This window comes from Notamacropus eugenii, chromosome 4 (genome assembly GCF_028372415.1).
Source record: "Notamacropus eugenii isolate mMacEug1 chromosome 4, mMacEug1.pri_v2, whole genome shotgun sequence".
NCBI classification, from domain to species: domain Eukaryota; kingdom Metazoa; phylum Chordata; class Mammalia; order Diprotodontia; family Macropodidae; genus Notamacropus; species Notamacropus eugenii.
Genome location: NC_092875.1, coordinates 81,044,608 through 81,072,401, shown reverse-complemented (window position 1 = coordinate 81,072,401; position 27,794 = coordinate 81,044,608). Strand labels below are relative to the sequence as shown.

Genomic DNA, 27,794 nt, shown 5'->3' with positions numbered 1-27,794 from the left:
TGATCAGTTTCTCTTTACTGATCAGAATAAGCTTTGTCACTTTCTCAACCTGAAATTACTGGCAAGGCAAAGTATGAAATTAAGCAAAGAAAGCTCCAGATGTCCAGCAAGTTGAATTCTCCATCACTTGGTCAGCTTTGCAATCTACATCAAGAATTCGTAATTTAATATCTCTCTCTCTCTCTCTGACATGGGGCAGGAGGTTCTTCATTTACAATTCTCTGCTAATGTGTATTTTTCCCCTTTTTTTAACAAGTTATATCCTTTCGTTATTATATTCTAGTCATGATTCATATCCCAATACATGTCAGTTATGTTTATTTTCCTATATCAAAATCCTATTCATACTATAGTTTCCCTTGGAAATTACTGGAGCCTTCTACCACTTTTCTTGCCATGTCAAACCTAGTGCTCTTTTGTACCTGGTTTGACAGTTGTATGTGGGAAGTTTTCTCCCTCCTCATTTTCACTTTAAAGCCCTTCAGAGTAGACCAGCAAGTTTCCAGGTTTTATATAGTCCCACATTAAATAAGTCTTGGCCAGCAGCTCATCTTTTATCCATTTATCTTCCACACTCTCCTTTCTGTTCTACTAAACTTGCCTTCGAATTAGCAGTAGTGGTGAAGACCCTGTGTGTCACCCCTTCCCCCAAAATCCTTCAATTTTTCCCCATATTTCTACTTTCTTCCTAATGGCATTCATTCCCACATGTATCACCAAAAGTGGGTAGTAGTCTGAGACTTCTCAAAAGGCTTCTGTAACATCCAGGATACAAACCTAAGGAAAACAGTATCCCTCTGGAATGGTCATATCAGAGTATAAACAGTATCCTCACTTCTTAGAAGGCAGGACTTTCTACCATGAAGCAGCTCTTCTGTCCCTGCCAGTAATAGATATCCTTACTGTGACACCTGTGCATCTTCCTTATTTAAATAAAAAAACATACTAATACACCCGCCCTGGAATCAGGTGACCTGAGTTCAAATCTGGCCTCAGACACTTGCAATTTACTAGCGTTGTGACCCTGGGCAAGTCATTTAACCCAGATTGCCTTGCCCCCCCCCCCCCCAAAAAAGACAAAACAAACATATTGAATTCTATTGCACTTTATTTTTCTTAGCGTTAAAATAAAGCAATACAGGATTAAAAAAAAACACAAAACCTAATCCACCCTCAACATCAGTATGCTGTGTTCTAGGCAAGTGCATGCAAGTAGCCATAGGTATTTCCATTCAGGCTTCAATCACATATTACCTTCTATATATGTTCCATGTAATCTTGATATACCTTGGACTATGGACATGGGATGCTTAGTGATGCTTTGGCCAGGATTTACCGTTTCTTGAAGACAGCAATGATTTTCCATAGTCTTTAATGACTGGTAATGATAGCAGTTAGAATCCATGTTGCTGGCCTCCATACCAACAACGAAATGGAGTGGGTTTTTGTTTGGGGTTGGGGCTTTTTTTTTTCCAATCTACCATGCAGTAGTTCCATATTTCCTATGTAAATACTGGAGGACAACAAACTAGGTAACTATGTCCAATCCAAATATCCTCCAAGTAGTCAACAACAGCTTGAGAGGCAAGTGACAGACTACTGCATTTAGAGTCAGGAAAACTTGGCTTTGAGTCCCCCCTCTGACCAACAGCTATGTCGCCTTGCCATGGACAAGTTACTTACCTGCTCTAAGCCTGCTCTTCATCTGTAAAATGGCAGTAATAATACCTGTAACGCCTACCTCACAGGGCTGTTGTGAGGCTTAACTGAGATAAAACATGTAAAGTGCTTTGCACATCTTAAAGCACTATGTAAATGTAGGCAGCTGTTATATTTCTTTCAGTAAAGTAGAGTGTATTTAAAATAGCAACCACGACAAGAGGTGAGACAAAGCTTCAAAGCGAAGCTGTAATCATTTTCATCATATTGTTTTAAGCTACAGGCTCATATACATCCCTGGATACATGGACAGAAATGAAGAAGCATCCGCAGTGAAAGTTTCCATAATTAGAAATGCAATGTTGACAGCTAAGGGTCACTGCCACTTCAAAGTTGATTATAACTGATCAAAGTCAGGGAGTTTGTGACTCCTTTATTCTCTCATCAGCAAGTAAGCATAAGTCATTGCTGAGTGCATGCAGCAGAAGTGTAGGCTCCGAGTCTATTATTGTTACACATCTGCTTGAACACTTTTAGAACAGTTCTGAAGGTGTTTTCCACATATTAGTATTTGCAATCTGCTCTGAGTACACGACATGAGCATGTGCGTATCTTGAGGTCTGGAATCATAATGACTCTTCCCCATGTTTCCCTTTCCTAGCATTTCAGAAGCAGCACGTTGAGGAAACGAACAGGGATGACAGCATTTCACATAAGCTCATCTCACTACTTGTTTCATATGACATACATACTAAGGGATTACACAGCCACAGTTTGGACACTCCAGTTATCCTGGAAGATACATCTTCGGGTGTGTCACAAGCACTTATGGGACTTTCACATTTGGTTGAAGTTACATTATCTTGATTTGGCTAGTATCACTTGACTAGCATCACCACAGTGATTAGGCACATTCTGATGAGTCACAAGTGCTTCCATTACAGTCAGCTTTGGATAACGTGAGACCAGTCATTCCTTCAATTTTGGTTTGGTTTTGTTATTTGGCCACTGGCCTGTTTACATTGTAAAAAAAACCCAGCGGGTTAGACAGTTTTGCTTTCTTGCAAAAACAAATTACAGTGGTATAAACAGCAACATGAACATAGCAAGCCCTATGAGCTCAAGGAGTTTAAGAAAACTCAAGCACAATCTTGGAAGTTATAGTTTCTTATTAAATAATCATGCTGAGTATAAGGTAGACTGCTTTAGAACAATTCAATACCCAACTGGCATTCCAAGTTGTCCAGATCTTACTCTGCCTACCACACTGCCAGTAGTGGGGTTTACTATAGTCAACATTTCCCTTTCCTTCCCACTCCTGGTAAATACTAAACTCCTAACTCAAAGTCAAGATTCTCAGGCATAGAAGTGGGTATGCTGCCACCTCACTGGCAATTTGGCTACAACATCTCCTTGGTCCCAGGCTTCCTTGTCCCCAAAGCTGAGTACACTCCCTCTCAATGGATCAGAACCTCGGTCTTCCACAGAGACAAACTTTTATACAGGGATCTCTTGTGAGGGTCCCCAATTTTTCCTATGGAAAAAGAAAGTGCTAAAAATGAGGAAACTTAAAACTGCTATTATGAGGATTAGTTGCAGGAATTGGTGCTGTTTTGCTTAGAAAAAAACTGGTGGTCAGGAGGAATGCTGGCTGTCATCAAATATTTAAAGGGCCAACATGTGAAAGAAAGGATAGGATCAAAGTGGTTAGGATGTGTCCAAAGAGATCAGAACCATGATCAATAGATACAAGTAACAAAGAGACAAAAATACATGGTGACAGGAGAAAGAGGGTGTCCTCCAGCCAATTCCTCTACTATCAAACAATTAGAATGTTTTAAGCATTCCCAAGTACAACCTCAGCATCAGTAGACTCTTTACTCTGTGACCCTAATGAACCCAGTTAGATATGCAGAAGTGTTCCATTGTATAAATGAGGCCAAAGTCAATTTCAACAAATATTTCATTTTATATTTGCCCAAGTCTACACCTAGATTCTCACTAGTCTTTTGTGATGGAGACTCGTGACTCTAGTGTCATGATTTTCCTTTCCCAGGAAAATGTCTTCCAATACAAAGCCCTCTGCATACTCATCTCAAAAATTAACTCCAGCGGTCTGGACTTATTCAGTGAGGCTTTTAGGAGGAGCAGCATGACTGTCACTTTATTAGTTTCAGGCTTGATGTGTAACAAAATGGGGCATTCTTAAACCACTGAACAGTTGACAAAAGGTTTACTTATCCCCAACATAGCAAAGACATTGAACAAGGCTACAAAAGCATTTAACTTTAGTAGACAAGGTTCCTGTTGCGTCCATATGGACATGTATATGGTTAGCAGGAAAGGGCATAGTGACTTACTTGAATTTAGCATCTACCAAGTCTGAAAGTTGTTGACACCATGATGATGGAAATTTTTATGCCCTTAGGTAACCAGGAAGCTATGTCAATATAGCCAGAGACTACCAGCAAGCTGCCAAGGGAATAGCATAAAGCCTTGTTCCACCCTGGGCCAATCAATTCTGTGTTGTCTTACAGGGAAAATCTAGCTTAATTGGGGGAGGGTAGCAGATAGGGGTTGGAGTAGAATGGTTAGATACTGGTTCCATCACAGGGGAAAGAAACTCCTTGCTGTCCAGGCTGCACTCAGTACTGTAGAGGTACCATTTGGAAGGTACCTTGAACCCAAACATCAAAAAAATTGGGAGCATCACAAACCATCTATAAACTCAACCAGTAGATCTAGTGAACATAATTTTTATCCTTCACCAACATCTATATCACTTACGAAAACCAATGAGTCAGTATGTTGTCCTGTAAGACAATACGTCTTCTTCAGCTAGAATTCTCTCTACAACTGAGCCTATACTTAGACCCAGTTGACCACCATCTGAACTGATCTGATCCACACACTCAGGGCATTAGTTTTCCAATGTGCTTCTGCACCTTCATACCTAACCTCCCTGGAGAGACTTGTTGGGAAGTGTTCTATGTATGTCTAAGCCTGTCCAGATACTACAGTGGGATCTTAATGATTACCAAAGGAAAGTTGGAAGCTAGGCAGCTTGTGCACAAACTATGCTTTGAAAAAGCACACTCCAATATTTCATCACTATTAATTGACTAGAAAAATTGCCCACAGCAAGATTATACAGAAACTATCCATTCCACTTTTTTCTCTGCAACATATAATTCCATGGAAAGTATGGTTTTTACCCCCACTTGTCATGTCATCACATTCCACACTCTAGTCTCAGTGGTTAATGATTACTAAAGGAAAGTTGGAAGCTGGGCAGCTTGTGGACCAAGGGAGGTTCACAAAAAACCCTGTAAATGGCTCACTTAAGAATGAGAGGTCAGGTCAATCATTTCAGTCAGAAATTCTCTTGTAGGTCAAGGACTATAAAAGAACTGGGCATCCATCTTTGGGGAAACTGGGGGTGAGCTAATTTTTTTCCTGGGCAAAGGGAAAAACTACAATAATGTTGACATGAATTATCCTCTTCTGATAGGGAACCTAGCATAGTGAATAGGAAAGAGTCAGGAAGAACTGGGTTCAAATCCTACCTTATATCCTTACCAGGCATGTGACCCTAGAAGTCATTTAACCTCTCTGATCCTCAGTTTTCTCATCTATAAAATGGAAATAATCATAGCACCTTCCTCACTGTGCTAACAACTAGAGATACAAAGAAAAGCAAGAAGTCCCTGCCCTTGAGTTGATAATCTAAAAGGGGAAAGAACATACAGACAACTATGTACAAACTATATACAGGATAAATAGGAAATAATCTGCAGAAGGAAGACACTAGAATTAAGAGGGATTAGTAAAGACTTTCTGAAGGTCTAATTTTAACTGAGACTTCAAGGAAGCAAGGAAAAAAATGGAGAGCATTCCATGTATTGGGGACAGCCAACGAAAATATGATGAAATGTCTTTTTAAAGGACCAGCAAGGAGATCAGTGTCACTGGATCAAAGAGTACATTGCAGTGCAATAAGATCAGAAAGGTAAGGGGAAAGATAGGTTATAAAAGAATGCCAGAGGATTTTCTATTTGATCCTAAAGCTGGGAGGAGGAGGACATTGGAGTTTACTGAGTAGGAGGATAACATAGTTGGACCTATGGTTTGGGAAAATCATTTGAAACCTGAGTGAGGAATGGACTGGAGTAGGGAAAGACCAACCAGCTGGGTTTTACAACAGTCCAAGCATGAGATAATAAGAGCCATAACAAGGTGGTAGCAGTATCAGAGGAAAGAATGGAGCATAGGCAAAAGATGTTGGGAAAATAAAATAGACCTTGGCAAGAGATTGAAGGGGGTGAAAAAGAGTGAGGGGGTGAAGCACTTAGGTTACAAGCTTGGGTGATTGGGACGATGTTGATACCTTCAACAATAACAGGAGAATTTGGAAGGGGGAGGGAATAATCAGTTCAGTTTTGGTTATGAGTTTAAGATGTCTACAAGACTTTCAGTTCAAGATGTCTGGTAGGTGGTGGGAAATGCAAAACTAGGGATCAACAGAGACTCAATGGAAGACAGAACAGACATCTCTAGCCTCTTCTTCCCCAACCTTCTCTGAGAGAGACTTTTATTCTCTGCCAGGAGGGAAAGCAGGAGGTTTGAGTCTGAGGCCACTGCTCTTCTTAGAGACAGAAGGGGTACCAAGACAGAAGTATATCTATCTGCTCCCTTCATCCAGGATATGATCAGGTTCAAGCTAACAACATAAGACTGCTTTGTCATTTTGTGGGGAAAGGAGAACCTCAAGCTCTGTATCTAAGGCTTGACCCTTTCCCCAATAAACACAAGTTTTACAATGAACATACATACTGAAAAGCAAAAAAAAAAAAAAATCACATTTCTTCCAATTGGAGAAAAACAGAAATCAGAGAAGGTATGCACAATAGAATATATAGCAGAAAATACTTAGTGAAGAAGCTCTCCCATTTGGAGCAAGATCACTCAACTGAACCAAGAGTCTTGATTTCACCCAAAGGGAAAACTCCCGAGAGTATAGGGATATGATGGAGGCTGCCAGCTTCTCTCATGTTTTCTCAGTCTCTTCCTTCAGTGAGCTGAAATGGGGTTAGCCTGTGCCATCTTCCATCTTGAAACTGCAAGCCAGAAGCACCTAAAATGAATTGATGCATAAAGAATCCCAAATAAGCTTGAAGCTTGGAGAGTCCTGAAGGGGATTGGCCCCCAAAGAGAACTAAAGAAGGCTGGAGTTTACTAAATGTTTCTTGATTAATTGAACACAGCAAAACCAGAATCAGATCCTGGGGTATCCTCCATCCCAAATATCTACTTAGCTGCCAATTTTTTTCATTTCTACCTCCACAACAGCTCATAGTAATCCCTTCTTTCTACTCACAGGACCAAAACATCCCTTTCAGCCATCATCACCACTTGCCTGAACCATTGCAGTAGGCTTCTAATTGGTCTTTCTCAATCAAATCCCTTCCTTCTCCATTATCCACATAGCTTCGAAGTGATTTCCCTGAAGTACCAATCTGACCCTTGTCATTCCCCTTCTCCATTCATATACTCCAATGACTCCAAAACTCTCTTTAGGATTAAACAGAATCTCTTTGATTTGTCATTTAAAACTCACCATAGCCTGGTTCCAGTATGCCTTTCCAACCTTATTATGCATCACTCCCTTGCCAAACTGGCTTTGCTACTCTTCATACAAAATGCTCCATCTCCCATCTCAATGCCTTCACATTGGGCTGACCTCATGCCTGGAAGCCACTCCCTCCTTACCTTCCCCTCTTAGAATCACTTGTTTCCTTCAAGTCAGCTCCAAATTCTACATAAAACCTTTCTGACACCCCACCCCTCTCCAGCTCCTAGGACTTTCCCCACGTTGCCCTCTATTTATTCTTTTTATACTTATTTATGCACCTCCCAATGGAAAGTAAGCTCCTTGACAGGCACTGACTGTTTCTTTATAACCCCCAGTGCCTCTTCAAAGTGCCTGGAACATAGCAGGTACTTAACAAATGCTTGTTAGTTGATGTTATTAAAGGCTCCCAGGTCCACACCAATTCATTAAGTAACAACAGTAACAAAAATAGCCGGTATTTATATAGCACGTCAAAGTTTGCAAAGCACTTTTAAAATGTCTCGTTTCATTTTCACAACTCTGGAAGGTAGGTGTAATTGTTATATCCATTTTACAAACAGGAAATTGAGGCAGATAAAGGTGACTTCTCTAGGAACGTCCAGTTAGGAAATGCCTGAGGTTGGATTTAAACTCAAGTCTTCCTAACTCCAGATTCAGCATTTAGTCTACTATACCTAGCTGCCTCTAAACATAATAGTGTGTAACTGAAAAGGGTAAAATCTACTTCTCTGCAGACAGAAACAGGGGAAAAAAAATATCTAAAAATTACAACAGAAATAGAACGAAGGAATATACTCAATTATATCTTAAAGTTTGGGAACTTAAAATGTTTACTCTAAAATATTTTAAAGCATATTGTTTGGTTAAGGCTGCATGGCTTAAATGAAGAACTTTAAAGTACATAATAGGGTGGAAATTTATAATATATGTGGGAGTTGAAGTAGAGTCATACTCTGAAAATGTCAAGACACCTGCTCTATAGTTCAATTCATGCGAAGGGTACCATACTGACACCTACTGGCAGGCGATATATGCAACATTCTAGGAGGCAAAAACAGTCCTAAGAAAGTGGAAACTGCTAAATAAAATTCACTTGGAAGATTTATCATAGGTTGTCTCTCTAGAATAACTACTTGATGCTTAATAAAGCTGGATAAAGTACTGTATAAAGACTTGAACACAATAATTTTATTTACACAGTGTTTCAAGTATTAATTCTAAGATGCTGAATAAGAGATGTCATTTACTGAATGGCTTTCCATAAATAACATATTCATAGTTTCCGGTGTAAGAACTCAAAATGAAGGCTTTCTCATATTTTTTTTACAAATGAAGGCTTTCTCAAGTTCTCTTCAAATGAAAGTATTCTCATGTTCCCTGCAAATGAGAGTATTATCACATCCTCTGCATTCACAAGTATTCCCTCTAGTATGAAATCTGACATTTAATACTGTGTCCCTTCATGGTGAAAGCTTCCTATATTCACAGGATCAAAGAGTTGGAACAAATTCCAAAGTGATCTATTCCCCCCTGTATTTTGCCTCCCAAGGCAACCCATTCCACTTTGTGGACTCCTTCTTTTTTGATGTGTGAATTCGCTGATGTCTAATGAGGACAGAATTCTGGCTAAAGAATTTCCCACATTCATTACACTCATATGGTTTTTCTCCTGTGTGACTTCTCTGGTGTCGAATGAGGCCTGAACTCTGGATAAATGCTTTCCCACATTCATTACATTTGTAGGGTTTTTCACCTGTATGTATTCTCTGATGTTTATTAAGGCTTGAACCCTGACTGAAAGCTTTCCCACATTCATTACACCTATATGGTTTTTCTCCAGTGTGAACTCTCTGGTGTCTAATGAGGGATGAATTCAAAATGAAAGCTTTTCCACATTCACCACATTCATAGGGTTTCTCTCCAGTGTGAATTTTTTGATGTTGAATAAGATTTGAGGCATCACTAAAGGTTTTTCCACATGTATTACATGCATACGGTTTCTCTCCAGTATGAACTCTTTGGTGCTGAATGAAGTTTGACGGATCATTGAAGGTTTTCCCACATTCATTACACTTATAGGGTTTTTCTCCTGTATGAATTCTCTGGTGTTTAATGAGTCTTGAACTCTCACTGAAGGCTTTCTCACATTCATTACACTCATAGGGTTTCTCTCCTGTATGAATTTTTTGATGTTGTATAAGATTTGAGGCATCACTAAAGGATTTACCACATGTATTACATGCATAGGGTTTCTCTCCAGTATGAACTCTCTGATGCTGAATAAAGTTTGATGGATCATTGAAGGTTTTCCCACATTCATTACATTCATAGGGTTTCTCTCCTGTGTGAATTCTCTGGTGTTTAATGAGCCTTGAACTTTCACTAAAGGCTTTCTCACATTCATTACACTCATAAGGTTTCTCTCCTGTGTGAATTCTCTGATGTCTAATGAGGTTGTAGCTTTGCCTGAAAGTTTTCCCACATTCAGTGCATTCATAGAGGTTTTCTCCAGTGTGAATTTGCTTATGTCTATTAAGCAAAGACTTTCTGGTATAGTGTTTACCACATTCATGACACTCATAGAATTTCTCTGTAGAGTGAACTCTCTGATGATCAGTGGTTGTAGATTTCTGACTGTTAGACTCGCAGGTATCCTCTACAGTATGAATTCCCTGTACTTCACCGAGAGTAGAGCTTTGCCTGAATGCTTTCTGATATCCAACAGATTTACAAGATTTCTCTACCATAAGGTCTTTCTGGTACTTAGTTGGGTCTGAATTTGGTTTGAATATTTGACTTATTTTATCATACTCCTGCAATGTTACTCCTGAAGAAACTCTGAGATATCTAATAGGATTTGAGCCCAGACCAACACTTCTCACAAATTCATTATGTTCCTGGCTGGTCACCTTTGTGAAGGGTATATGGTGGATCATTGTCACTGATCTGAAACCTCTCTTCTGGTAAAGTAATTTTCCCATTCTTTTCCCTGCAGAAGACCAACAGTTTTCTCTTGATATGCCCTCATGTTCAATGGTTTCTCAAATTTTGATCCTTGGGAAGTATCCCTTGTAGGTATTTCTAATTGAGCAGCAGAATCCCATCTCATCAGAAATTTCCTGTTTTGGAGACAATTTCTTATTCTTAGTCCTGGTCTCACAGTCTGAAACAATGAATACAAAATGCAAATGTATTAACTTTCTGTGATAAAACCGGTTGTCACATTTGGCTAAGATCAAGGTGCTGAAAGCACTTGTGGACATGACCAAGCTTACAGGATGTTAACTGAAAAAGGGATTCAGGAATGGTTCATCACACCATTCTATTTGGAACCATGGGATTAATTTCCTTGATATGCTTTTGGTCTAGTAACCCTGCACTATGGCTAGCAAATCTTTCCCGCTTATTTAGGCTTTAGGATTAGTGTGAGGAAAAATTTCCTAATGACCAGACCAATCCACAAAATGAAACTGGATACACCAGGAGGTCACTGGTTCCCTTTGCTAGAGATCTTCAAGTTAACAACTTGTTCAGGATTCCTATATAGACAGATAGACAGACAGACAGACAGACAGACAGACAGACAGACAGATAGATAGATAGATATGTATATATCTATATCTACATAGGTATAGATATAGATATAGATATGGGTTGAACTCAGTGGCCTCCAGGGTTCCCTGTAACTGGGTCATTCTGTGATTCATATAATGACTAGGATCATGCACAGGCCTGGCCTGTGGAGATATTTTGATCATCACTCTATCATCTAATATGCAAAAATATATTCTTCATACATGTTTCCTGTCATCTAAAATCTGACGGGTATACTGTTATCTAAGTCACTGATAAAAATATGAAAAAGCACAGGGCCAAAAACTGATGTCTAAGTCACATCACAAGAAACCTGCTTCTAAGCTAACCATTAATGACCATTCTTTGACTCTGGTTATTCAACCAGCTCTTCTCTAGTCTCATCTCTGTACAGTGTCCATAAGGACAAAATAAGAAATTCTACCAAATGCACTGCTCAAATCCAAGTACACAATTTGTCTATAGGTTTTCCTTCACTCACCTGAGCAAAAGTCTCTCCTTGGGATCTCTTTCTCCTTAACTTCCTGAATGGCCTTTACCCATGGTTCTTCCTTTCCAGCCAGGAGATCACATCAGGCTTGCACTGGAAATCCTGCTTGTGGGGAAAAAAAATAGAGATTGCTGGTTTAAACTAGGGTCACAGAACTAAACTCAGACCAAACCCCTATATCTCTAAGGGGTAAAATAGACAAAGAAGGGCAATGTCCAGAGAAACTAGGATAGAAAAGCCCAAAAGAGGACTACTGCACCTGCTCACAGGCCTTCTCAGGCTTGTGTCCTAGAGGGCTGGTAGAAAAGGAGAGAACTGGTAACATGACGATCAAGGGAATATTAGTACAATCATTTTGTTCCTTCTAAGAGAATAAAAAAATGACCACCTCTGGGAACAAAGGGAAGATTTAAATTCAGGGATATTTAAGGAAGCTATCTATTTCCAGCTCTGTATGGAATAGGCCTATAACCTAGGAACAGGGAGTAGAAATGCCTTATCTATTAAACCAAGCTAATATCACTAACAAACTCAAAAGACTGTTGTAAGGAAAGTATTCTATAAACGTTAACCTGCCATAGAAATGGGAGTTTTTATTACTATTTCACTGTTATTATCAATAAATGCCTTGCCTCAACCCAGATGGGATTAAGAATTGCAGATACTTGACAGCAAACCCAACTTGAGTCTTTCAGACACCTCTTTGAATCACTAGGCCAGATGAATACCATGATGCTCAGATTTGAATTCCCCAAGAAAGGGCTTACCCACCAAGATCATGTTCCTATAATTCTCCAGTATCACATTCCTATAGAGGGTCCTTTGAGCAGGGCCCAGAAGAACCCCCTCTTCCTGTGTAGGGTTTATAGACACATCTGTGAAGCTCACCAAGATCTGGGGGAAAAAAGTTTCAAACCATCTCACAGTGGCAGTTCAACTCATTGGGGCTTAGAGAAAAGGGAAGAACTATTACCCTTTGGTGGGGGAGGAATGAAAAGGTACTTTTGGGTATAAAGTGTGTGTGTCTGTGTGTCTGTGTGTCTGTGTGTGTGTGTATGTGTGTGTGTGTGTGTATGACTGTAAAAGATAAGATAGAATATGCTAGTAATGACAGGAGTATTTGTATATTCCTTAACTATAAAGGTGTAATGGTAAGGGAATTTGAAGATCTTTCCCACCCCTTAATAGGCCCATGTGACCTGCTTTGAGCTCTGGCCCAGCCCATAGCCTGAGTCACATGGAACCAATGGTGGGAGGAGTTTGCTCAATGGATGGAGCAGGAAGAGAAAATGAGGCAGAGCTAGGAGAGAGTGAGGCAGAACTGAGGCAGAGCAATTAGCCTGAGTGAGAGAGGGAGGAATTTTGCCTAGGGGAGCTTGTTTGTGGAGAGGCCTGTCTGAGGGAAGGCTTGAGGATGGCAAAGGAAAGGTTTGGGGTTGGCAGTGCTCCCTGTATTAATAATGTGTACAAACTTCTTTGTTACCATAGTAGAATTGGCTTCCTAGTATCTGAATAAATATTCTGGTTTTGTCTTTGAGAAAGAGGTTTATATTTTGCAAATTTACCCTGGAAATACACAATGCATATCCACAGCAGCTGCTGTGGGTATAGCACTAGCACTACAAAAGAGACTGTACATACTGTGTGAGCCCCCTCCTGAACAGATAGCTAACTGATAGAATAAACTGTAGAAGGGGACTGGAATTTAAAATAGGATACTCACCTACCACATATAGAAACAAATAATAGGATTAACAGTTCCTTTAAATTTTATACTTTCACAATTTTCCCAGGTGTTGTATCTATAAACACAATACATGTGAATGAAAAACCTGATACAACTAAACCCTTGTTTAATGAGTGTAAAGGATGAGAGGTTGGGGGAAGGAAAATGGTATTAGGAGAACATAAATTCTTCAGTTTGTTTGAAACTGGGAATATTTAGCCTGTAGAAAAGAATCCTTAAGTGGGACCTTGATAGCTGTCTCCCAATAAAATGTAATATCTATGAACAGTAATATCCACAGGTTGTTGTATACAAATACAAATATTTATATAAATCACTATGTAGTCATTAGTAAGTTTTTGAAGGGTTGTCCTATAGAAACATTAGATATATTCTCTTTATGAGAACCGATAACATATGTAAAGTTTTTTGCAAACCTTAAAGCACCGCCTAAGTGGGATATGGGATAATAGACAAAGTGAAACAGATCTGAAGGCTGAGCCAGAGGTGGATAAACATTGGTAATTTTTAAAAAAGAGGAAGGAGCTAGAATCATTAATAAGCACCTACTGTGTGTCAGGAGGTGGAAAATACAAGAACAAAGGATAAAATCACTCCTGTTCACAAGGATCTTACATTCTAATGTAAGACAACAAATAGACATAGTATAAATACAAATATATACAAAGTAGTTAAATAGGTAGAAGGAAAGATATTATCAGTTAAGGGGATCAGAAAAGGTTTCAGGCATCTTAAAGAAAAGATGGCCTCTAAGAGGCAGAGGTTAAGGAGGTACTACATTCTAGCCATGGAGAAAGACCAGAACCAAGACACTGGGATAGATGATGGAGTATTGTTTGCAAGAACAGAGGGATAGTTTGGCTTAATCACTAAGTGTGTGAAGGAGAAGCAATTTTCGGTGTGGCTGGCAAGATAACCTGAAGCCAGGTTGTATAGGGCTCTAAAAGCTAGTAAGAGGAGCTTGTATTTTATTTAGAGGTAATAGGAAATCATGAGTGTTAGCAGAGTAGGGAAATCACATGGTGATGTTTGCGCTTAAGGAAAATTACTTTGGCAGCCATGGACAGAGTGGAATGAGGACAGATTAGAGGGAGGGAGACCAACTGAAGGCTATTGCAGTAATCTAAGTCAAAGGTGATGAAAGACTATAGAGAGTAGGATAATATCTCTATGAGCAAAGAATGGATCAGATGTGAGAGAGATAGGTAGAAGTGGCAAGATTTGTCAACTGATTGCATATGATAAGGAAGAGTGAGGAATTGAGGATGTGATCTGAGACACCAGAAGGTTGACTGCCTTTGACTGAAACAGCGAAGTTTCAAAGAGGGGAAGGTTTTGGAGAAAAGATGAGTTCAGCTGTCTCTAGGATACTGAGTTTGAAATGTCCAATCAGCAACTGGTAAGGTAGGACTGGAGTTCAGAGGAGACAATGGGACCAGATACATAGAGTTGTTCAAAGGGTCAGATGTGAGAAATGTAAAGGTAGAAAAAGCAAGGTTTGGCAACTGACTGGATACAAGGGTGAAGGAGAGTAGATACATGATAAAGCCAAGATTATAAACAAGAGAAGTTGCTCATTTTTGACATTAAAAAATACGAAAGATTAAAGGTATGGCAATGACCCACCATTCATTCATTAAGAATGTATCATGATGCTGGTTTAAAAAAATAGAAAAGCATATAATTGTAACATACTAAATAAAAAAGACCCGGAAGAAACTAAGCACAATAGTTCAGTATTTGAACACAAACTTCTAGGGGAAGGAATCCTTATTTGATAAAAATATCTGGAGAAACATGAAAGCAGTTTGGCAGAAATTAAGTTTAGACAAATATTTACATTATATACTATAAGATCAATGGATATGTGGCCTAAATATAAAAGATTACATCATCAAAATTAGAGGAGAAGAGAAGAAAGTGCTTTTTAGATCTATAGTTAGGATAATTGCTAACTAAAGAAGGAATAGAGACAATATTTTCAATAACATAAAATTAAAAATTCTAAGCACAAGCAGAATCAATGTAGCTTTGGGGGAAAAAAAATCTTTACATCAAATATTCCTGCCAAAAGTCTCACAAATATATAAGGCCAAAAGTCATTGCCCAATAGATAAATGGTTGAAGAATGTGAAGTTTTCAAAAGAAAAAATACCAATTATCAACACCTATAAGGAAACCAAATCAACACTATTAAGAGAAATGGAAAATAAAACAACTTTGAAGTTTTGCCTCATGCCCATCAAATTGGAAAATATGATGAACACATTCTTTGGCCCCCAACAGATCACTCCCTTATACCCACACTTCTCAACTTTATCCCACCAAAAGCTTCCCACCCTTTCCACTGTGCTCTCTGGAAGTCCTGTTCCATAGGTAACAAAGCTGCTTTCATGTTAAACTTTTCTTTTCCTGATCCTTTCATATTCTTGCACCCACTGAGATCTGGCTTCCTCCTGATGACCCAGTTTTTCTGTCCTAGTTATACTTTCATTCATACCCACAACTCACTTATCATGGTGAATAACTGAAATTAGAATACTCCTTGCTCTCTACTGCCACTTCCAGGTACTCCCTCTACCACTATCACTCAATAACTTCTCTTCCTTTTAGATTGATACAATCCATATTTTTTCACCCAGTTAAGATTCTGGTAGCTACTGGCTACCAATCTCAAAGACACTCTCTTTTCTTCAAAGATTCCCAATCTTTCCTTTCCAGCTCCTACCCTCATAGATACAAATCACTAATTCTTTAAACATCTTAATCTCTTGGCTCCTCAACTTTATTATTTATCATGACCCACTCCTCCACTCCATCTCACCTACGCATAATCATACAATTGATCTTGCCATAATTCATAAATATACTATTTCCATGTTCATGAACCTAGAAATTACTTTTATCTAATCACAATCCATTGTCTTCCACCTTTCCCTCAGCCTTATAGTCCCCAAATCTGCTCATCTTCATCTTCACCATGACTGCCATCCCTCCATTCTATTCCAGATCATCTGTAACAGCAAGGAACCCAGCATATAAAGCAGGGCCAGCTATATAGGTTCTTACATCTGCTTTTCTAAAAGGAAAACTTTGGAGGGGTCAACAATCTACTTTAATCAAGCACATATGTCATTCACTTAGTTCAAGTGAAAAAGTCAGCCTCCTAACGAGAGAAAATACAAACAGGAGGTACAAGCAGAAAAACCGACAGGGCTTCCAACTATCTGTCCATAGACAATACATACATCATTACCAGAGAGAGAAGCACCAACATTTGTTATTTTCAAAGAGGGGGAGCGCATCTCCTTAGCAGCTATCCAGAGTCTCATCTGGCACACCAACCTTCTTCCAAAAACTAAACCCCAAAGCAAAACTCTACCTCAGAGCATATATACTCCTTTTAGGGCTGGAGGGCAGGACCCTCACCCAGTGCCTCATTAGAAATTAACAAAAGGCATCTGAGGCCTATTAATGGGCAGGGAAGATCTTTAACTCTTCCCCACCCACCATTAACCTTACATTAACCCTTACATCATCACAACCTATACTGGCTGCACTCTCTCCCCTTCTATATCTTCAGCTTTTGGTGAGCCATTTCTATTCTAAACTGTTTTCTCCCTAGTTTCTTGCCCATTTATCCTATTAAAGATGTAATCTTGCCATGCATCAACCATGGGTTACCCCTACTTCCCATTGCCTTTGACCTTACACACGTGCTGCTGAATAAAGCTGTCGAAAATCATATAACTGGCTTTTCCAAATCTCAAATTTTATCCCTCTTCAAACTTCTCATAGCTCCCCCTCCTCCCACCGTCTCAATTGAGAACTTTGCCTCTGATTTCACTGAAAAAAAAAAATTTGAGAGCATTCACTGAGAGTGCTCTCTTCTCCTCATTTCCATCCAGATGCCTTCTACCAGTTTCTCTTCCTTTAGCCCTGTTTCACATGAAGAAGTGTCCTTTCTCCCTAACAATGCAAATCCCTCTACAGGCACAAACAATAACATTCCATCCCATCTTCTCCAGCAGATTGCCCTTTATATCATCTCTCACTAATCTTCACACTCTTCCTGCCTAGTGACTAATTCTCTACTACTTACAAATACATTTATCTTTCCTTCATCCTCAAAAAACCATCCATCCTTGCTAGCTATCCTCTTATATCTCCACTCTCTTTTGTGGCTAAATTCCATGAGAAGACTGTCTACAGTACACGTCTCTGCTTCCTTTTTTCTCATCCCCTTCTTAATTTTCTGCAGTCCAGCTTCTAATATCATTTATTCAATTGATACTATTCTCTCCAAAATTACCATTAATCTCAATTAACAAACCTAATGTTCTTTTCTCAGTTCTCATCCTTCTTTACCTCTCTACAGCCTCTGACACTCTGGATCACTCTGATTTCCAGTATGCTCTCTCCTTTCTAGGTTTTTGTCATATTGCTTTCTCCTTGTTCTCCTACCTGTCTGATTGCTCCTTCTTAGTTTCCTTTACTGGATCTTCATCCAGAGCACAACCACTAAGCATGGCTCTATCCTAGGCCTTCTTCTCCTTTGAAACTATCACACAGGGTGATCTCATCAGCTCTTATAGATTCAATTATCATTTATATACAGATAATTCTCAAATCTATTTATCTAGACCCTAACATCTTTGCTGATGTCTAGTCTCACATCTCTAACTGCCCACTAAACATTGCAAACTGATATATTAAACTCAATATGTGCAAAACCAAACTCATTATCTTCTCCCCAACACTCCTCTTTTCCTAACTTCTCTCTTACTGTGGAGGGTACCACTCCTCCCAGTCACCCAGGCATGAAACCTAGGTGTCATCCTCATCTCCTCACTCTCTCTTTTACTTCCCAAATCCAATTAGTTGCCAAGTCCTGTCATTTCTACTTTATAACATCTCTCATGTATGCCCTCTTCTCTCCTCTAACACTACCATCATCTTAACGGAGGCCCGTATTATGTCTGACTACAATGCAAGCCTGCAAAAGCCTCTCCCAATTCATATCCATCCTCCACTCAGCTTTCAAACAGATCTTCCTAAAACATAAGTATGACTATATTATCCCCTTATTCAATCAACTCCAGGGACTCCCTGTTGCCTCCAGGATCAAATATAAAATGCTCTGTTTGCTTGTGCACCTCCTACCTTTCCAGTTTTTTGATACTTTGACATGCCTCCCTCTCCAAGCCCAACATACTCTATGATCTTCCTTGCTATAACCAGAACTAAACATTCCAGGAATTTAACTTGTTATCCCCTATGCCTGAAACCCTCTCCCTCCTCATCTCCAATTCCTGGCTTTCCAGGCTTCCTTTAAGTCTCACCTAAAGTTCCACCTTCTTGAAGAAGCCTTTCCCAAACTCCTTTAATACTAGTACCTTCCTTCTGTAATTATTTCCACTTTATCTTGTGTCTAGTTTGTTTGTGCATAGTTGTTTGCATGCTCCACAATTTGATTGTAAATTCTTTGAGAACAGAGATTATTTTTTGCCTTTCTTTGTATTCTCAGAGATTAACACAAAGCCAGAAACATAGTAGGCATTTAATAAATGTTTACTGACTATTGAATGATGGACATGAAGGTCAATTTAGAGAGAATGCTGTTGGTAGAGTTGTCAGTTGATTTAACTGTTGTGAAGAACAACTATGAGAAAAAAAATCACAAAACTCTTCATATTCTTTGATCCAGCAATTCCACTAATGGGCATTCATCACAAGGATGTCAAAGCAAAAGGAAAGTTCCCATATATACCAAAATATTCGTAACAGCACTTTTAGTGGTAGCAAAAAACTGGAAACAAGGTAGATACCTAGTAACTGGGGAATGGGTGAACAAACTGGAATATTTTTGAACTGTAAGAAATGACAAATATGAGGAATTCAAAGAAACATGGAAGGATTTACACTCAAGTGATACAGAGTGAAGAAAGCAGAACCATGAGAAGAGAAGACTTTGGGAGGAAATGATTATTGTTTTCAAATATTCAGAGCTGTCACATGGAAGAACTGAATTTACTTTGCCTTGGCCTAAACTGCAGAACTACAGGACTCTATACATAACAGTAGTTAATTAGTACCTACTGAAGTAAATAACAGATGGAAGTTACAGAGGCGTACCCTTAATCTGCTTTTATTTTTCTTTTCTTTTCATATTTTTTATATATTTGTTAATATATGATGTAACATATAACATCATATATAATTTACATAATTTATATATAATACATAGTAATTATACATATCATATTATATATAACGTGCTATATATAATATCTAAATGTTTATATACATATATATATATATATATATACACACACACACATATATATATCTTATATTTCTCTCATTTCCTCATCTATAAAATGAGGCTCTGGATTAGATGAACTCTAAGGTCACTTTAAGTTTTATATCTATAAACCTATGATTAAATGATATATTTGGCCTTGATATTAAGGAAAAATTTCCTAATGGTTACAGCTGTACAAAAATATAGGGAGCTGCCTTAGTGGGTATGATTTCCCTGACACTGGAGGGCTTTTAACAAAGGCTGGATGATCATTTTAGGTGAGGGGGTTCATGCTTCCAAATTCCTTTTCCACTATGAAGTTCTATAGTTCTGTGTATAGAAACCCAGAGAAAAGGGCTCAGGGGGAAGGGTATTTGGTAGCCCTCAATCTCAAGATTTCTCTGGGTTCCTGGAGAATGAAACTGGGCTTCAGGTCTCAAGAACAGCAATATACCAAGAGAAAAAAAAATTCCTGGCTGAGAAAAGGAACTAAGGCCACCCTAAAAATCCCGCAATAAAAGGATCTCTAGACAGCTCACTTGAGGCCTGGATGACAGGAGCTCAGCTATCATCACTTGGTCTCCTTGGTTCCCATTCCCCTCTAGGATTTGACAGGAACAAACTTTTTTAGGGGAAGAAAAAGGAACTAATGAGTAAAAAAACTTTGCCCTAGCTCTGCCCAACTATCATACCCTGGAATTCTACAAATGTCCCCATTAGGGATTCTGGAACCCTCTAGGCCCTACATTGTTAAATTAAATTGTATACTTTGTATACTACAGAGTGGGTGCCAACTGGGTATATGGCAATCTGTACAACCTCCCCATGCCATGAGGGTTAATAGAATAAAGACTGCCTAGAATATGCCCTGCAGTATTCTAAGAGCCCTATCTGATGTGTCAAAGACAACCTGGAGATACAGTCTACATGGAATATTGAAGGAAAAATGAACATACTAGTTTACTTAAGAATAAAGGGCTCTGCAGAGAAAACGAGCAAGAAAGCTGGAGAGGTAACTGAGGGATCTTGAATTCCACAATAAAAAAAAAAATCCAGTTTTATTCTGTAGCTCATACAAAAGTTTGGAATTGAAAAGCACCGCAGAGGCCATTTAGTCTTGTCTGTACTCAAACATGAATCCCTCTTAAAACAAACCTGACCAGTGGTTATCAAAGTACTTTTTATTGGAAATATGCTTGACACTAATAAGGTATCAAGGAAAATTTATTGCAGCAGATTTCAGAGTAATTGAACAGTCTGGCCAAGGTGGACCCCTGAGTGCAGAAATGAGATGAGCTGTATACTGTTAGTTCAAGACAGAGCCTCCCACCAGGAAATGGACTGATCCATCCTCCATTAGGTCACCATCTTCTCTACATGCCCATCTCCCTTAGTATGATTTCCCCCTCCCAAACATGCTCTAACACAAGACCCATGACCAGGAAATGGAGGGATAATTTTATGCAGGGTGTGTCTGCTTATATGCATTTAGTTCATTAAGCAAGTGCAGTGAAGACGAGCCTTCTCTAGGTAACTCTAGGTCATTTTTCTTGGCTAGTTCCAGCAAGCTGTAGATTTGGTTGCTTTATCAAAAACTGTAATTTTCTGAAGGCCACTGTTTGTCTCTTGATTGGCTGAGTCCACCTGCAGTCTGCTGGCCTTCTTATTATCTAACTTATTCTCAATGACTTCATCAATTAACAATAACCCATTGTGGAAACTTAACTTTTGCTGTCTCTCACATTTTGGTGGCAGAACCCTTCACTTTAAAAAAAAAGGAAGGGGTGAGGAGGACTGGGGGAACTAAAAGCTTTGGTGAAAACTGTGTGAAATCATTTCAAGTAATTTTTATTCTTTCTAATTAAAAATTTGTATAAACCCCATCATTCTTTGCAACAATTTCAGTCCTGATCTAACAGTCTCACAACTTCCAAGTCTAGCTTTGCTGCTTATGAGCTATGTGACTGGGTAAATTCTTTTATTTCTATAGGACTTAGTTTCCTCATGCATTATATGGGGACAAAAATTTTTCTACTACCTAGTTCACAGAGTTGTTTTAAGGAAGGTACTTTGTCTATCTTAAAGCACTATATAACCGTGAACTTTCGTTATCAGGGATGTGATTGGTTGCTATTGTTTCCTTTGACAACAATATTTGCTCCAATACCTCACGTAAGATAAAATGAAAAACTTCCTAACAATTGGTGTATTTTGTTTGTAAATTTTTAAAATTTACAATGGGACTACAAAACTACTAACATAGTATCAGAATCATTAGATGTAAATCCAGATTGGAAATAGCTATGTGGTGCAGGGGATAAGAGCACTAGGTTTGGAATCAGGAACATCTGAGTTCAAATCCAGCTCAGATACTTAGTAATTGTGTGACTCTGGGCAAGTCATTTAACCTCTATTTACCTCAGTTCCTCATCTATAAAATGTGAACACACTGGAGAAGGAAATAGCAAACTGCTCCAGTATGTTTGCCAAGAAAACCTCATGGACTTAGGGTCACAAAGAGTCAGACATAACTGAACAACAATATTGTTATATTATTTGCATTTATTTTGTATTTGGGAATCAATTCCTCGATATTTATTTCATGGGCAAATGTTTGGTTATTATTTACTCTCCTAACTCTTCATCCAAACTTCCAGTTCTCTGGAATCCTAAGAAAAATGTTTTCCTTCAGCCTTTTCATCCCATCCACCTCCCATCCAATCTTCTCTCCTTCATTTCTAAAGCATTTAGGAAGGGTCCAATATAAACATTTCCTTTGTAGCCAATGCCTCCTCAAACCCTTGCAATCTGGCTTTGGGCTCCACTCTCCATTGAAACTACTCTCTCAGAGGTTACCAAAACATCAACAAACTCAAGGACCTTTTTTCAGTCTTCATCTTCTTTGAACTCTGCTGCTTATGATACAGTTGATCATTCCCTCCTCCTGGAAACTCTTCCCTTCCTGGGCTAGACAACAAACTAATTTGGTTCTCCTCATACTTGTCTAATAACTCATGGATCCCTTTTCTCTTCCCAACCTTTTATTAGAATCCCAGAAGACACTATTTTTGTGCCTGTGTTCAAAACCTAGCTTAGGCCATTACTACTACCCTCAGTGATCCCAGACATATCACTTTACCTCTTTCAGATTCAGTTTTCTCAATTGTAAAATGGGGACAATATTCATAACAATTAGCTTGGTATTACTGTGACCAAATGAGATAATTAACAAAATGTCTTTGAAAATCTTAGTGTTACATAAATGTCACTATTATTTTATTACTGTTGTTCATTCTCTCCCAGGACAATTTCATTCACTCCCATAGCAACATAGTATATACTGGAAATTTTGCTAGGTTTGGAGTCAGGAAGGAGAAATCTGACTTTGAATTCCGCCTCTGAAATTTAATACCTGTGTGCAAGTCACTTAACTTCTCCTAGACTCACTTTCTTCACCTATAGACTTATGTCCATGAATTTATGACCTCCTCAATGTGGATACTCCTTCAAGAGGTACAGGTTACAATCCATCCATGCCTTCTCATCTGTGTAATTCTCATGAATATCCTTCTACAAATCCTCCACTGGAAGTCCACCTAACAGGCAAAGGGCATTCATGCCCTTGGATCTACAGACCTCGTACAGATAAATAACAATGGGGCTTACAAGCACACCATTGCTTTCCCCCTTTGGCCAATTCACTTATTTTTTTCTTCATACATCTCTACATATCCTTGATGCCATTTCTCTTGCATGATTCTGTGTTAGCAACAGTTTGCTCCGTTTGTGCCCACCATGCACCTTTCCAATGATGTTTTGGTGATGATCCGTAACTTTAATTATTCAGGAACAGTAAAATTTCATGACCTGCAATCATCACTGGAAATATAATGAAATTGAAAAGATGGTCCTTTGTTTCAGGAAGAATCTTACTCAAAGGCAAGGGCTATCTTTTGCCTTTTGGGCACTTAGCAAAGTACAGAGTAAGCATTTAATACATATTTGATGAATGACTGAATGAATCTTGGGATCATTAAAAGGACTGCACAACTTCCAAAAGGGTATCTGGCCTGTTTTCCTCCCCCAATTAAATTCTGAGCCCAGCTCATTATCTATTGGCAGTATCCGTCCAATATGTATGTATTGACTGGTAATTCTGTAGATTATTTATCTAATTATGTATATTGTCTGGACAACAGGTATTCTTTATCTACTCGATTTTTTTCGAATGTGGACAATTAAGTCAAAATCTTTTGATTGTGGATCTAATTTAGGTAACTCTGTAACATATTGATATGCTCCATAAGAAACATAGGATGGATATCATCATCTATGGAGAACTCTTCTTCCATATGGATGTTGAGATAGTTATCTCTTTTTCCATTTTTATTTTTTTCAATTAACAAGCTATTAAGGAAAAAAAAGAAAAACAAAATCCATGTAACAAAAATTTAACTGGACATCTTCCATGACCATGGCAAACCCCTTGAACACACAAACATTTCCCCAGTTTAAGTCTCAATATTAATAATCAGAGGATCACCAAAGTTATTTATGTTCCAGCAACTTTTTTCACTTGTAAAATGGGATAATAAAAGTTATGGTTAATTACCACACAGTATTATGGTTGGTATCATATTAGATAAGTTATGCAAGCATTTTACAAACCCTAAATCATTATATGCTCATCAGTTATAATTTTTATCCAATTTTCACCTCTGTGCAGAGCACTCCCGAATCCAGACAACTAACAAAATAATATTCCAAAAACACAGATCTGACTGTGACTTCCCTGCTCAAAGAACACCAGGAGCTCATTATTACCTCTAGAATCAAGTATGAACTCCTCTTTTCCACACTTAGAGCAGCAACCAGCCTCTCCTCCCTTATTGAACAATCACTCCCTTTTATGTGCTAAGGTACAGTAACCAGCCCTTTTGTTCCTCATTTGTAATGCTCCACCTCCAATCTTCATGCCCCCGCCTGGAATATTCACCTTCCTCATCTTTGCCTCTTAGAATCCTCAGCCTCCTTCGGAGCTCAGCTCAAACTCCACTTCATAAATGAGGCATTTCCTATTACCTCCAGCTAATAGAATACTAATAATAGTATCCCCCTCCCCCAATGATATTTATTTTGTATAGATGTAAGAATAGGAGGCAAGGTGGTTTAGAGGTTAAAGAGCTGGACTTGGAGTCAGGAAAATCTGGGTTCAAAATCCACCTCAGACATTTAAGACATTTACTAGCTATGTGACCATAGACAAGTCACCTTAGCTCCCTCAGTTTTCTTGCAGGTTAAATGAAGATAATAACAGAACCTACTTCACAGATCTGTTGTTAAGATTAAATGAGATAATACAGGTAAAGCACTTTGCAACCTTAAAAGCTATATACAATACCATTTGTTTAGCAAAGTGGAAATAGAGCAGATGGCCACTGACTGGGGAATGTCAAAACAAATGGTGATACATGAAATATTATTGTGCTGTTAAAAAAAAAAGTAACATGAATACAGAAAAGCAGAGACTGCCATGAACTGATCCAAAATGAAAGCAGAGCCAAGAAAACAACAGACATGATGACTGCAACTCTGTAAGTGGAAAGAACAAGCACAACATAATTTACAGATTTACAAAGAACAAGCCTCTCCAGAGGAAGCGATAAGTGACGACATCTCCTCCCACTCCTTTGCAGAGACGGGGTCCACAGATGAGAAACACTGAATATATTGCCAGATTTTTTTTTCAATGTATTGATTGAGTTTACTGATTGATGTCTTCATCTTTTTCTTTAAAAAAAACCTTTGTTAGGTAGAATGGCTTCTGGGGGAAATAGAACAGGAAATTTAGGTGGTGTAAATGCAAAATATGTCAACAAAATTCATTTTTTTAAATAAGAAAACTAATATTGTGAAATTGTAAAGAACAAACGACCTCAAAAAATAGAAGAGCACACCTTCCTCCCCACTCATTTACAGAAGTTGGGGGTCCACAAGTGAGGAATGAATACTACATATAAAGTCAGATTTTTCCCCCCAGTATTGAGCAAATTGGATAATTTTTTTTCTATTCTTTTTCTTTTAAAAATTCTGTTATTAGGGATTGCTCTGAGGGGGAGGGGAAGATTCAGGGGGAAATATGGATTACATAAAAACAAAAGACATCCTTTGCTCCACCCTCTGGTGCCATGCAGAAAGTCCAATTCCTCTTCCTTTTAATGGCCCTTCAAATACTTGAAGCCAGTTTTCATATATCCATTGAAATTGCCTATTATCCAACCTGAACATCCTCAGTTCCTTCAATCGTTCTCAGTAGCACTATATAATAGCCAGCACTTTTGCTGTTTAGTGCTGACTCTTTGTGACTTCATTTGGGGTTTTCTTGGCAAAGATATTGAAGTGGTTTACCATTTTCTTCTCCAGCTCATTTTACTGATGAGGAAACTGAGACAAAAAGGGTTAAGCCAGTAAGTGTCTGAGTTCACATTTGAACTCAGGTCCTCCAGACTCCAAGCTCCACACTATTTGCTGGGATACCTAGCAGCCCAGCATTTATATAAGATTGCATACATTTATCTCTATATATAGCACCTAGAGGTTTGCAAAGTGCTTTACAAATATTATGTCATTTGATCATTCAGAAGAATCCCATAACCCTGGGAGGTAACTGCTGTTATTCTCTCTATTTTAGAGAGAAGGACACTGAGGTAGGCAGAGGTTATGTGACTTGCCCAGGGTCACAAAGGTAGGAAGTGTCCGAGGTGGGATTTGAAGGCAGGTCTTTTCTGACTCCCCGGCTAGCATTCTATTCACTAGGTCACCTAGCCTTCATTTTATTGTTATATCTAGTTTATGCTCCCACTCACCTTGGAACTACTTGGCCATCTACATAATTTGAGCTCTTTCCTTCCTGTAGTCATAATGTCCTCTACACCTGAAATATCTTCTCTATCTCTTCCCCACTTACCACCCTTTAAAGTCCAGTTTAATTTAATAAGCATTTATTAAGTGCAGACTACGTGCAAGGTCCCCGGATTACAAAGACAAAAAATAAGTCTCCACTCTCATGGAGCCTACTCTCTATGAAGGCGCAGAGAGAAATAAATAGAAGACAAAAGGCAAAATGAGAAAAAAAAGAATTAACAATTGGGCTGGCATATCCCCAGGGCTTAAGCACAAAGCCTGACCCACAGGAGGCACTTAACAACTGACTGACTGATGCGTGAATGGGAAAAGTTACAAGGAAAAGATGGCATCTGAGATGACGCTTGAAGGAAAATATGGATTCTGAGAAGCAGGATGGAGAAGGGGGTGCATTCCAGCCATGTGGACGCTCTGAATGTCCAGTTCCGCGTAGAGCTATTGCATTTTGGCTAGGTAAACTACACAATGGGGGAATAACATGAAATCAGTCTGAAGAGGTAGGCTGGAGTGCCTTTAGAGCTAGGCCGAGCAGTTTGTATCTTCTAGGCAAAGGGAAGCCACTGCAGCTTCTAAATGCAGAAATGCAGAAATGGCAACGTCAGATCTGGCCTTGGGTGACTTCTGGCAAGTGGCTGCATTTTGGCAGCATTCATGGCATAATGAATTGATGAAGGGGAGGTCTTTAATTAGGAGGCTAATGATGGTCCAGACTATTAACAAGCATTTATTGAGCACCAACTCTACACCAGGAAAGGGGCTAGAAACTGAGAATAGAAAGAAGTGAATCGGTCCCTGCCCAGGCGGAGCTTACATTCAACGGGGGGAGGTATATATATGAGGCAGGGAGAAGAAAGGCCTTTTACAGAGAGGTGGTGTTCGAGGCAAGTCTAGGAAAGGATCTGGGATTCTAGGAGGTGCAGGGAGGGGAGCCAGTATATTTCAGCCACGGGGAGTCGCCGGGGCAAAGGTGGGCAGGGGGGAAATGCCGTACTGTGGATGAGGCTCAGAGTCGGGGGAGAGCAGGCCACGGGGAGAAGAGGAATTCCTCCACGCAGCCTCACCGGATGCTCCAGCCATAACGACCCCCGACCTCCTTCCCCTTGCCCCCTCCCCCAGCCCGGGTTCTGGTCTCGGAAACCCCCGGCCCAGAGGAGTGCTTACCCCAGCCTAGGACGTGCTCCTTGCCCCTCCCCCCATCAGCATGCAGTTCCCTGCGCGGAGCGCCCAGAGACCCCGTGGGCAGAGGCACTCCTTGACCTGCCCCGCCTGTCCAGACTCACCCACAGCCTGCGAGCCTACACGCGCGGATTCACAACAACGCAGTGCGGCCTGGAAGCGAAGATACTGCCTCCCGGGGGGACCTCGCTTTGTCCCGAGACCGAGGCGAGCGGAGGAAGGCGCCTCTGCCCCACCCCACCCCCTGCGCCAGGGGAAAGAGCTATAA

General features: G+C 39.4%; 1 protein-coding gene across 2 annotated transcripts; it reads right to left on the bottom strand.

Moving 5' to 3' along the window:
- Positions 1–1,090: 1,090 nt before the first annotated feature.
- LOC140500172 (uncharacterized) lies at positions 1,091–27,794 on the bottom strand. 2 transcript variants are annotated; one of them, XM_072602526.1, is made up of 3 exons: positions 27,631–27,794; positions 11,367–11,477; positions 1,091–10,454 (listed from the first exon to the last, which is right to left on the bottom strand). In XM_072602526.1, exon 3 carries the CDS (start codon positions 10,270–10,272, stop codon positions 8,812–8,814), a length of 1,461 nt encoding a protein of 486 aa, XP_072458627.1. In that variant the 5' UTR covers positions 10,273–10,454; positions 11,367–11,477; positions 27,631–27,794; the 3' UTR covers positions 1,091–8,811. The 2 variants fall into 2 exon arrangements, with proteins under 2 accessions (XP_072458627.1, XP_072458628.1); XM_072602527.1 differs by having other exon boundaries at positions 11,367–11,480; positions 27,631–27,782.